Source organism: Excalfactoria chinensis, chromosome Z (assembly GCF_039878825.1).
Source record: "Excalfactoria chinensis isolate bCotChi1 chromosome Z, bCotChi1.hap2, whole genome shotgun sequence".
NCBI classification, from domain to species: Eukaryota; Metazoa; Chordata; class Aves; order Galliformes; family Phasianidae; genus Excalfactoria; species Excalfactoria chinensis.
Window position 1 is genome coordinate 54,476,696 of NC_092857.1, and position 13,553 is coordinate 54,490,248.

General features: G+C 36.8%; 1 protein-coding gene across 2 annotated transcripts in view; it reads right to left on the reverse strand.

The window, feature by feature from the left end:
* EDIL3 (EGF like repeats and discoidin domains 3) overlaps nucleotides 1-13,553 on the reverse strand; it is a 262,282-nt gene that overhangs the window by 64,166 nt on the left and 184,563 nt on the right. For both annotated transcript variants that reach the window (XM_072359069.1, XM_072359070.1), the window contains one exon: nucleotides 12,023-12,204. In XM_072359069.1, the coding sequence (XP_072215170.1) occupies nucleotides 12,023-12,204 (182 nt within the window). The remainder of the gene's footprint in view (nucleotides 1-12,022; nucleotides 12,205-13,553) is intronic.

The window sequence follows — 13,553 nt, forward strand, 5'->3', positions numbered from 1 at the left end:
GAAAAAAATGGCAAAAAGTCACTACCACAATAAATCAATGTAACAGAACAGGAGAAATTCGGTATTCCACCAGTGAACAAAGAATATTCAGTATGCAGAAGCTAAGCACTTGATAAAAAAAAAACCCACAAAAATAAAAATCAGTTGCAACTCTCCAATATACATTATTTCATAGAGAGAGAAGGATAAAAAGATGGAGTGACTTTAGGCAGATACCGTATGCTATACTTTTGGCCACAAACGTAGCCATTACTTTCTCATTTGCTGCTGCACTGTTAACAATAATACCACTAACATTTAGTACAGAACAGGTTGACAAGAAGTTCACCTTAACAGCTAGCTTCCAAGAAATGTTCAGTTTAAAGCCTTTAGAAAGGGTTGGCTCTTCAAAACTTAAAAGTGTAGTTTTCATAAGGCTTTGCTCACAACAGAAATGCAGTTTACGGAGAACTATGATGTTTACCTAGTTCTGTTATGAGATACAATAGCACTGTTATAAATAATTCTCCATATTCCCTGGCATAAAATATATATTTTTTCACTAAAATTTGCTACTGCTCATTTAAAAATAGGACTGATCAAGGTTATACTGGTATGCAAAGATTTATTATAGCAACCCTCCCCTGATAATTTCATCAGCTTTTGAAGGATTTATTTATTTATTTTTTTAAAGTCATAACTCTTTTAAAGCCAGATAGAAAGCTCCCACAGAAACATCTTTTGATGAGAAATAGGGAAATTTGCCAATGAAAATGCTTGTAATAAACTCAGGGAAGAAATAACCTGTCATGGTTTCTGCAAGACTGGGAAATATAATGAGCATGAAAGTTCCCTCCCCATGATTCCCTTTCCACCAGCATCCAGCATCAGTGCACGCTGAACACACTGAATGCTGCTGCTTCATTTGGACAGCATGTCAGGAGCAGAGGGCTGTAGAGCAGGTCTTGGAATGTGATGAGGTGCAGGAAGGCCAGAGCAGGTCAGTTCCTATTATTTTCCCTGCTGCAGGGTATCCACACATTTCAATGTAAAGTGTTTGTCTGTCTTGCTTGTCTGTAGCTTTTCGTTACTGTCCTAACCAGGTCTGTCAGCAGAGCTTCTCCAGGTGTAGCTGAGGGCAATGATGCGGTCAGGATAGCAGCAACAATACATGCCCTAACCAGCAACCAGACTAGGTAGCACGGTGATTTATCCACGCTGGCACTGCAGCTGTTGCTGTTCTGGATAAGAGTTTGTTACGTAGAGAAAAGTCAACATGTTTTATCTTAAATTCGTGACAGTCTGGGAGAACAAACACAGTCATTTGCTATACACCCCTTTGGAAGTAGTAGTTCCTACTGTGACTATGGGATTGTGCCCTGTGGGCAAATCGATGAAATGCCCGGTTATTTCTGAGCACAAACCCTTTTCATTTTACTGACTTCGATGCAGATTCAGCAAAGACTCTTCACAACTTTCCTACTAAATCCTCTGCAAACTCATCCTTCTCATAATGTCATTTCAGGATGTCCTGCACATTTCCCATCTTATACAGTAAAAACAGAGCTCTCAGGTCTTCCCTGTACTTTTGGATTAGTCCCAGTCAGCCACCTAAAAGCAACTCAACATCTCTGTGTTTTTCAATTAAATAAATTCAATAAAACTGTGTAAGTTTCCAGTTAGACAAGCTGAAACAGAGGTCTAAGCTGACCTGTAAATTTAACTTTCAAGTCTGTGAAAGGATCAGAATGCTGATCAAAATCAACTTATATGGAAAAATAAATGTACACGTAAATAAAACCAAACACGGGGACTGTTTGGGCTAAACTGTAATGTTAACATGGAGGAGCGTATGTTATGAATATCAAAAAAACTTCTCACTTTGCCTTTTTCTGAAAATATTCACTTTGTGCCTCAAAGTGTTACATAGTTAGAGAAACTAAAACTTTGCTCAGTCTGTTTCTTGTAATTAAGCTATTATTTTAGTCCCAAAGGTAGTTGTTATGAATGACATTAACTGAATGATATGAATTATTCAAATACTGGTATGTTTCGCCTGCCATCTCAAATAGAGGTCCATAATAAATCTTACATTTCTTAGAGGCTGGCAGCCTTGTAAAATTTCTTCTTATTTACAAATTCTTGATTAACTTGGTATTCTATATACATATATACCTGCAATTTAAGATTAGCTAAGAAACACCAGAGTCATTTATTTCACATACCATGTCCTGGGTTGAAAATCACCATGATGATGGTTTCAACCCACCTCCTATGTACAGGGTTGCTGACCACCAGACCAGCCTGCCCAGAGCCACATCCAGCCTGGCCTTGAATATCTCCAGGGATGGGGCATCCACAACCTCCTTGGGCAACAGAAAAGAACTTCCCCAAAATGTCTAGAATAAATCTTAAAGTACCAATCAAAGAATGTGCAAATAACAACAGCTGTCAAAGAAAATATGTGGATGTGTTTCTGCATGTAAAGTAGTTCTGATCAATACCTCATAGAGGCTGGGATGTAAAATGACTGCAGAAAAAAACATGCACTTTTCTTCTAATCCGACATGAAAACACCAGTAAAAATGTTGATAATAAATATGACCTGCTCTTATCCCAACAAAGAGAATTGGGAAGCATTCTTATTTGGACTCTGGCATGCTTTGTCTGGGTCCTGTACATCTTTTCAGTCGAGGATACTGTGACTCAGAAGGAGATGTGCTACAAAATGACAAATCAGATGAAGAAAATCTCTTCATTAGTTCTGAATGTTAAAGCTAAGCCTGAAGTTAAACCCATCGATTGAGAGATGGAAGCTGAAGCAAAGACTGAAATAACAGAGAAAACGCAGAAGATCAGACTTCCCTGGCGCTGTGGGATTTCTGCTAGGGGTTTTACACATTCCCAGCTAATTTTAACACACAGGATAACTAAAGCTACTTAGTTCCTTCACCAGAATATAGTCAGTAAAGGATAGCACTGATATCAAACGGATAACAATCTTTGTAGAGAGCACTTCTTAACCATAGCTCACTACCCTGTCTTTCTTTTCTTTACAAATGCAGTGTATGTATAGAAATTGTTGCAACTGTACAGGAAAGTGAAGAGAATCACTGAAGATTGATTTCATATGCCACAGTTGTCATGGGCTATGGAAAGGAGAGACAACCTTAGCTATGTCAGTTTTGGGAGATGCTAAGGACCTAAATTTGGTCTGGATTTTTTAGTAATGGGTTTATGAGAAACATGCTACACTTCCTTAGTCTGTAATCCAATAATGTTTTTAATTCCTAAATGACTCATAATGCAGTATTTCAGTGTTTGTAACACAAAAGGCAAAAAAAAACAAAACAAAACATCACAAAATACACATCTTTACACCTTTTCCTTCTTGGTTCAAATAACTGTAATCAAGAAATACTTGAATCCCCATTCTTCAATGGGCCTGGCAACCACAGATGGCTTTATGCTGCCTATTATGCTGACCATAACATCTTTATGTTCTTCCCATGTATCTGCTAATAGCTTGTCTCGTTAGTCTAAAGTCTTTTTCACTGTCGGTTTATAGAAGACCCAAATAACGTTGAAATTCCAGTTGTAATTAGAACTTTCTGACTGATATGGTAATGCTGATAATAATTAGAGCAACTGTTAGAATGTGTTCACTTCATGACACAATTTGTGGGAGAAATACAAATGGGAAAATAGGAGTACATGAAAGCAATACTTCCTACATATTATCAACTTTGGAAATAATCTGTTGGTTGCTATGAGACTGGTTGAGTAGGGAGAGAGGCCAAGGCACTACATGGACGCAAGTGGAGTGAAGAGGTAGACTAATAAGCACACAGGTGGCAGATGGCTTTGTGTCTGCTGAAAAGACTATGTCACCCGTATGAATTTGCCACCCACAGATGCTATTACAGAAAATGAAAAATAGGCTTGAATGATTAATCCCTCCTGAATCCTGTGAAACTGGCTGAATATTGGTTGAATCACAATAAATAAGCCCATACTTTCCATTATCCCTTCAAATTAACAATCAATAGGCAAAAAAGTTAATATTTAAGTATAGTTACCCTTGAGCATCCTGATGTTCAGGAATAAAAAAAGAGACTTTCTTATCATTTTAATTAGCTCTGCATTTCTCCTTAAAACAAATTTTCTTTCTATAGAAACTGATAGGCAATAGATTTAACTAAAATGAAAAACACTGCTTGGCTTTGCAATAGACAAACATAAACCATCCTCAAAACTGGCAAAATATAATTGAAAACTCTGGACTTGAACAATGTCTATTTATCTTAACCACTCATGGAATAAGGTTACAGGAATGTGAGAGTAAAACTCACTTTTCAGTACACAGTTCCAGTGAAGTCTACTGACACGCACACATCATTTCAAGCAGAGGTCAAGGACTATGAGTTTACTTTATACCCTGTTTCCTGCTTTAATATTGTGGTGTTGGCAACTCCTACACTCACTGTATAAGTTTTCTCCAATGCCTCTAAAATCACAGAGGAGCTCTGATGTACAGCCAAGGACTACGGCTTCTTGAAAGCTGAGGCTGTGTCAGAGTTTTGCCTCCATTTCCACCAAGTAGATTGCTCTGCAGTTCTGTTACGTATCATATGAACTCAGCACTCAGGTAAGTTCATATGCATGTCTCTGTGTCATACAAAAATAGCTATGTATCCCAAACTTTACCTCTAGTGAAGTAACCTAAAACAGTCTTTCTATAAGTCAGGCTTAGCAGAAGGCCACCTGTAAGCAACAATTATTTCGTCTGACACCTTGAAAGTGAATATTTATGACCCAATATATGACCTGTTTGACTATCTCACATCAGCATAGCATCATCTAACTGTGGTGTTGTTCTCACTGGGGATCTACGATACGCACACATCACTCCATTACCGTTTGTTGACCTCCGTGTAGGTTTGAGGGTATCTCCATATGTCACTTGCTGTTGAAGCAAGAAACCAGACAGACACACATTTGCTCAGTTAAGTCTATCACCATTTTCTGTTTTAATTACCATAAATGTGACAAATCATTAGTTCAAAATATATGTTGTTAAAGGTACATAAAGCAATGTGTTTAAAAGTACTGTTACTTCAGCCATTCAGCTCCATTACTTACGAAGAATTATTACAGAAAGCTGAAGCACAGGCTTCAGAGCATACTATGGATAGTGTATATAACAGCACCAAGTTTTTGTTGCCATGGGAATGCTAACACTGAACTGACTGTTTCTGTGTATTTGAAACCTCAATCAAGAGTTGTTTGACTATATATGTGTGTGGGTGTTTGTGTGTATGAAGAATGAAACTAGGAAATTTATGATAATATCAAATAGATAATGAGATATGGGACACAAGGGAGTATCCGGATGATTACACTAGGAAACAGGCGTCTAGGCCTTTTGTTTTCTTGTGTGAGTAGATAGACAATATATGTTTTTTGTCTGTAATCTGACGATTTAGACACTGATGGAGATCTACAGTTTGCAGACACTGGTTTTGGGTTAACTGAAGTCAATTAACTTCTGGTGAACTTTGACTATCTGAAGAACTTTTTCAATTTCGGTAGTTCTAAAGTCCTCTGTAGAGCTGTTTTGAGAGAACTCAGAAGTATCTTTGTTATTAGTTTCTGTTCTCTCCTGCCAACGGCTTTCAGGTACTTATTGTCACTTTTTAATACTCCCCAAAGAAATCCTCATCTGAAACTAAGTAAAATTTTGGATGGTTGACAACAAGTGAAAACCTTTAATACATTTTTGATCATTTAACAGATTAAGACTTCCTGTATGGTTCAAATCACCTCACATGATGGCTCTCAGATCATATTTCATAAGGTTCACTTGGCCACATTATGCTAAGCTAAGAGCTATATTAAGTAATATTAAATATTTAATCTATGATGACAGGTATTTTTGGAAGCTGATACAACAGTACTCATGAATGAGGAAATGAACTTTGACAAAATGAATGGTTTGACAGATGGTCGTTTGCTTAAAGCTCTTACTAACAGATGTTTGAATGAATGTTCTGCAAGACCTCTGTGTATTTTAGGTTTTATCATTTTATTAGCAAATAGTTATCATCTGGCATATACTTGTTCTTTGGAAGTTCTTGATGTGGAAGCTGTTATTTTTCTCTCTGCTTATGTTTTACTTTTTCCTGGATGTGAGGATGAGAATGATGGAACTTAAACAGCTTGTATTACATTGATGGTGTGTTAGAGTAGTTACGACTGAACACAATTAATTATGCCAGTGTTACAGACGGTAAGCACTCAAAAAGGGAGACTGAGAACCGGTGTTCATACTGAGGCCACAGGGGTTGTGATAGATGGAAAAAAAAAGGAATTAAGCTACAAATTTAAAAATAATAATTAAAAAAAAAAACAAAACAATAAAAAAGTGCATTCTATGTATGTTTAGAATATATATTTCAGTATATTTGGATATATAAATAATAGTAAAAAATCACTATAAAAACATCAGTAAATGAAGGAGAAACAGGAATTTAGATCCCATGAAACAAGTATCCTAATGAATAAAGTGCCATGTTTGTGTTACCTTGCAAACTTTAAATACAAAATCTTCAAGCATATCAATATAATTAGTCCACAAAGGCATTTTGATGAATGCCGTGTATGGACAGCACCGTGGTGTTTTGTTTTCACTGTATGAACAATGCCATCTTCCATACAGTATGCAGGCTCCATGTGCACCCTCCAGAGAACTGAACATTTCCGTGCATTCCATGGGATGCCTACTGCACTGCTACTTAATAATCCTTCTGATTTCTGCTATGGAAACATACAAGAACTACATTTTTGTGACTCTAGCTAGACTTATCTGATCTTAAAATTCTAAATTATTACAGGAACCTGATAAAGATTTAGTTAGAACCTGCTGGTGTAAATATCAGTTTCTAATAGAGAATCTCAGTGGGAGGACTATCCACTTACACAACAAAAGACTTTGTTTAAGTAGCGTAAGGTATAAAAAAGAAAAAAAAAAAAAAAAAGTAAAATTTAAAAGCAGTATTTAAAAAAACAGGCACAATATTTAAAAATAATATTTAAAAGTAAATAAAACAATGCATTTGTTTTAGATCAGAATGCTAATATATGCAAATTGCCAAAGAGAGGTTGGACAGCTTTTTGATTAATCTGTAGTATCTCAGAACATAGAGTTTTATCTAAGTTCCAGGATGTAGTTTCAGAAAACCTATTTAGAGAGCAAATGAAAACTCACTTTAGCACTTTGTTTCTATATTCTAAATAAGACTTCTAGGTTTTTGATTTTCAAAATATATTTGATATTTAAAAATTGATCTGAGGAAGAAAAACAGTACAAAAGAGACACAGAAAGGAGTTAACTGTAAGATGAAAATGTACTTAATTTCAACCTTATACTAAGTCCTCTTCCTTTTCATAGTAATAAAGCAAATTATTTTGATCTTTTTATTTGAAAGACAACTTGTAACAACATAAATGAATTGGGAGAAACAATTCCTGATATTTTAGTAATTGATAATTAAGCACTTTTATGTTCTTCAATTCAAAATGTTATATACAGCAGTCTCCAGTTCAGGCCCTCAACCACAGCATTCACTTCATTTTCTTAGCATTCTCTGAATGCAGCATACACTTAAATCTGCTTTCTGTGCCTGTGGATTAATACTGACCAAATAAAAACAATTTCCATGTCCAAAAGACCTCAGAACACTTAGACAAATAATAAAAAAAAGGTGGTAGCCTTTCATATACTGCCACAACTGCTGCTGTTATCAGCCTTGCTCCTCACAGATATCTTCTCTATCACCTTCTGAAGAGAAGCACAGTTTCAGGATCTCTTGTCCTCAGATGTGGCAGCTCAGTCACCATGGAACAGCAGCAATTACATGGCCACCAGCAGATACTGATCTTTTCCACTCCTTGCCTAATTGAGCAGCCAAAGCCAGCATCGGGACATTAAATTTACCCCATCTTTCCCTTTGTTTCCTCCTTCTGAGGATGTTCTTAGTGTTCCCTATCATTTATTATCCAACAAATCTCAGCATGATCTGCAATACAGTGGTAGAAACCACTGGAGATCTGCTGTGAGCTCCTTCTACGTTCCAGGTTCTCTGATACAGGTGGTGTAGGTCCTACTATTCTTGAGCCAATTAAGCTTTAAATAGGTTGATCTATGTTCTACTGCAGTTATAATTTTGTTTCAGGAGGGCAGAGGACAGTACAGAAGTGAGTGGGAAGAAGAATGATGAAAACAGAAATAATGAGACTGGAAGGGGAAAGGGGGATGACTGAAGATAGGTATGTGAGAACCAGAGTGAAAATTTAGGATTTGGTCCATTCCTCTAAATCTAAAGTTACTTTGCATGTGGTGGAGAGAGAATATGATCAACAGTCCTGCCAATGGCCATTTGTATTCTGATCCGTACAGCCATAGGAAAATTTAGATATGAACAATGTGGAAGGAAAAACGAAGATATGAACTATGTAGAAGGAAGGAGTAGAGACAGAACCAGAATAAAAAGAAATAGCATATTCTAAAGACATGAGTCTAAAAGGACAAAAGGGTAAAGAAAAAACAGTATTCTCTTAAGGAAAGAGTTCTGACAAAAATAGTTTTACCAGAGCAGACAAAGTGACCATTTTGACAGACTGAACAATTCTGGAAATATAAAATTGTGGAAACACAGGAAAACAATGGATTGTTTTTTCTCATTGTATTCTAAAACATTAAATGTTAATGCCATTCATAAAACAGTGAACCATACGCATGAGTTTTATTTTATTGCTGTCAACCTATGCAGGGAAACAGAGATCAGCAGAACTTTAAAAAGGAGATGCAAGTTACTCCGACTTTAATTTGCTTTGAAAAGCATGGTCACTGACCCTTTAAATCACAAGCCAATTATAACCATTGTAGTGCCATTATTAATTACATGTAGAGAGTGTAAATTTAAAATGGCAATTTCAATTTTCAGTTCATTTAGAGAATGCAGAAAACAGAATTGCATACTAATTAGTTCATGAGTGTCAGACACCTGAAAGATCAGAGAAAAAAGAAATATCTGAACTCTTTGCAAGCTTTAAGTAAAGCACTCAAGCCTTTCATTTGTCAAGCTACATATAAATAAAGAAATTAAATGACAGAAAAATGGTAATGATGGAACAAGGTAAAAATAGGCACCGGCCCATATATAATCATACTCTGTGGGATACAACTGCTTCCTTTAGAATTTATTTAGCATTAGAAATTGTTGTAGAGTAACAGGCTACTGTGCCAGGTTCACTGGACTACATGTTAATTTGCATTTCCTAAAACGGCATTTCTGGTTTCACAAGTTTCCACTCACTCTCTGTCATACAGTCATGCTGTTTTTCAAGAGCCATACTTAGGACCTGATACTCCATCTCCCAGATCAATGTGTAGAAGGTCCCAAATGCAGACCATACATACTAGGATCCAGGAGAAAGCTGGTTGATAGGATCGGTTACTCCACAAGACCAAAAGAGAGCCAGAAACACGGTAGAAATGTGAGCATTCTGACTGAAGAAGCATCTATCTGGCCATTACAGATGCTGACCACATATTAGAGATGGGATTTCTGGATTTTTCTTCTCTCAGCTGAAACTGTTCACTCTTACAGGTGAAAGACAGCACCTGTCTCTTAGTGTGTACTGCATTCTTGAAAAATAAAATGGAGTTCTAGTGCAAAGGACTACTATGCAGTGCCTAAGTGTGAGCTTCTGAGGTACTCCATCCCTCTCAAATCAATCTCAGGTTTCTCCAGAACTACTTTTCCTCTACAAGTATCACCTCTGTGCCAAAGTAAGATTTTCCGACCCCACATGCTTTAAGAAGCAAAGTCATCTGAAAAGAACAGTTCTCTCAAGATATAAACTTATTTTTCTTTGCAAAGAGTATTTTTCTTTTTGTTCTGAACTTTGGTAAAAAAATTGGCAAGTTCTTCAATAACTACAGACAAAACTTTAACTTCAAGGAAAGATGAATAAAAAGGAAATGATATTGCTTACTACACATCAGTTATATCAGTTAATTAGATTTTAATAAGTCTTTACATACTATGGTTGTCAAAATTAAGGAATAACCCACAGGTGATTGGCGCTACTTAGATTGAGATGTTAACTCAAAAAATCTGAAATTTTTTAAACATTTTGCCTTGGGCATGAAATACACAGAGATCTGTCTATTTTCTCAATTGGTCCAACTTTCCTTCCAGGTAAGATCAAAGGGGAGACATACCCAGGCTAGCTGAGGCTTTGAACAACCTGGTCTAGTGCAAGGTGTCCCCACTTATATCAGAGGGATTGGAACTACATGACCCTGAATGTCCCTTCCTAACCAAACCATTCTATGATTCTACAGACTGGACAAAAATTCTCACATCTGCCTGAGTGCTTCCTAAATGAAGGGCTGTGGCTTTGCTGAGTACAAACATGGAAGTAACTAACTGACCACTGACAGCCTGTATCCAGTCTGTCTTCTACATATGAAGATAGAATATGAACATATGAATAGGCATATTCAGGGGGCCAATGCTAACTGACTGACTTCTTTCTCCAGAATATTTAATAAAGCACATGCTCTAAAGAAGCCCAAAAGCTACTGTAAAATGGATGTTTTTCATTATCTGTTCAAATTACAATAGCTTTCCACTACCCATAATTCTCCTCAAGTCCTATTGTGTTATTCTTTCCAGGTCTTTTCCAACATATAAATTTCACAAACTTCCTAATCCCCCTGGTCAGAAGAAAACTGACTTAAGATACACTGAAGGACCTTTGTGTTTTCACTCTGCAGTGAATAACATAAAGCAACACGAGCTTCATTTTTCTAAGCTGACAGTACCCGGCATTCTCACAGCAGCTCCAGAAGACTTCATCAAGCAGTGCTTTGCGCCTGTTCTCCATACAAGAAAAATGAACAGGCAATCCTGTAGGTTTTTTTCCAAAGCATCTGGGAACTGCTCAGGAAAACTTCAAGCAGCAGTCAGTGTGAAGACTTGAACAAAATTTCTGCAGAGCACGCAAGTGTAGGTTCAACAGTAGAGCGTCTGGCACAAGTCCTGACAAGGGACTAACAGACAGCTCAACACAGTGCTAGTGCACAAGATGCTCAGTACCATCCTCTGCTATTCCCACAGTGTGAGGGAGGGAGCGAAGCTCCCTCACATATTTACTACAGAGATTTTTTGTCGTCATTGTTAGGATCTATCTGAACGTGGCAAAGCCCGGTCCAGTTCTCACACAGTAAAAACAGCACAAAAGTAAAGATCAACAACTATCACAACGTAATAACTATCCTCATAAAAATACAACTACAGGACTTCTTATTGCACTGCTTCATGACTTTTACCAAAGTCAACTGCTGTGAGAAAAGAAATCCACCAAGTGGAGCACCTCCATTTAAACCATTCTAGCTACAAAAGCAGGAATGAAAAAAAATATGTACTTTCAGCCCCATGGATATGTTCAAACAGCTATTTCAACCTTAATTACAACAGTTCCTGTTGCTTTCAGCAAGATGCACACAACGCTTAACCTATGTGCATGGAGCAGCTCAGCAGAGAGTACAAACAACTCCCAAAGGCTCTGGTACAGCCAAGACTGCATTAAAGCAGTCCAGAATTACACCCAAGGAGTGTGTCAAAGTACCTCCACCAAGAGATATCACTGCTAAATGCTACTAACGACCTAATGAGTAAATGTAGCATATGTGGAAAGCTGCTCTCTTGAAAAGAGTCTTTATAAATTTGCTTCTGTGGCTTAGAGTCACAATGCAACATATGCATGCGCTTTTGAAATTAAAAAGATTTGTACATTTGTAAAGTTCAAATTATTCCTCTTTTGCAGCTAAATAATCCTTTTTAGTCTAGGCTACATTTCTGACAGTGAAAAAGAATCTAGCTGTTAGATTACCACTTGTCTTCATCAGTTCCTTAAGTGACTCTGGCAACTGAATCAAGGAGATTTTTTTCTCCTCAGCTCCATCTGTTACCTGAATCCATGGCCATCTGTCATTTTCTGCAGCAGTCCAAGCGTTCACAAGACCCTTCTTATTAAGTCGTGCATAGTACGGATACCATTTCTGTAGTCCAAAGAGAGCACGATGAGTGGATGATGCAGTAATTTGTTGGTTTGACACAATTCCTCCTTCAATCCCTAGTGGGCCAGAGCATCCTGTGGAAATAAGAAATGTATGCAGCTGAAATTATTATTTACTCTACTGAGTCCCAAATGGCTGTAATTACAAACAGCATACAAACAGATTCAGAATAACAAGTCAAATACCTTGTGGGAAGAGACTTAGAGCACTTGAACAGTATTTTCTTTATGTAAAAGTTAAAGAAGTGCACAAATAGTTTGTATATAAATATTCCCATTACGAACTTAATGAAGTAGGTAAAGATTTCAATTTTTTTAAAGTTCGTTATCTCTGAGGAGTTGCAAGTTTCAGTTGAACACCAACATTAAGAAAATGATTCAAATACTGACATAGTTGATAAAAGCAAACTCAAATTTCTGCAGTTATAGTAAAGTTCATATTCCTTGTGCAGGGAAAGTCAGCATTTAGCCAGCGCACTTCAACGTGTTACTGCAGCCACGTTTAGAAATATGAATCTAGAAATATGCTATTGTTCAGTTACAGTGAAAATACTTAAAGGTCTTATACATCTAATAAGCAAACTAGAGTATGTAATTAACTCTAATGTTCAAATACTCCAATTTTATGAGTAGTACTCATCCACCATTCAAATGCTTGTATATATAATTGCTTTCAAATCAAGATTTTTCTTGCATATGTTGTTTACTGAAGCCAAATGCAAACTAAATTGCTGCTTTGTTTACAGGAAGCTTTGTTTTTTTGTGTGCTCTGAAAGAAGAAAGTAAAATCTCCACAGGTGAGTTCCAAATGTATTAGTTTTTAAATGAGAAACTTGTTTTGTTTTCTTTGCCCCACTGAAATTAATGACTGGCTTGCACCATACTGTGCTATGATTCCAGCTACATTTTTAACAGTCCACTAAGCTTGTCTAGTCTAAAGCTCCAGTTCTACCTTTCTGCATCATGTGTCACCCAACAACAAAGGCGGTGCAATCAGCACTTGACTAATAGCTCTGTTAATGCCACACATAATACAACAAAATGCAGCTCCCTCTCCTGCTGCTGTGCCAGATGCACAGCAGTGCCAGAAGAAAACAAATTCCTTGTCACCAGCACGGGCAAGCACACTACAGAGTGCATTAAAACAAAACAACGTCTGTTGTGAAGCTGTCATTTTTCATTGTTATCAGCTGTTACTTAAAAATTGAAAGACCTATTTAAATGGTAGCCCTGTTTTTGAAATCTTTTCATCAACTCATAAAATTCCTTTGGCTCATAAACTGCCATTCCCATTTTCAAGCCAGAAGGAAATCTCTGTACTTTCAAATTTAAGTAGTTTATTTTCAGAAGTTTCTGATATTTACTAATTAAAACATTTACATTTATTTATTTATTTATTTTTCCATTTCACAACGGAAAAGGAT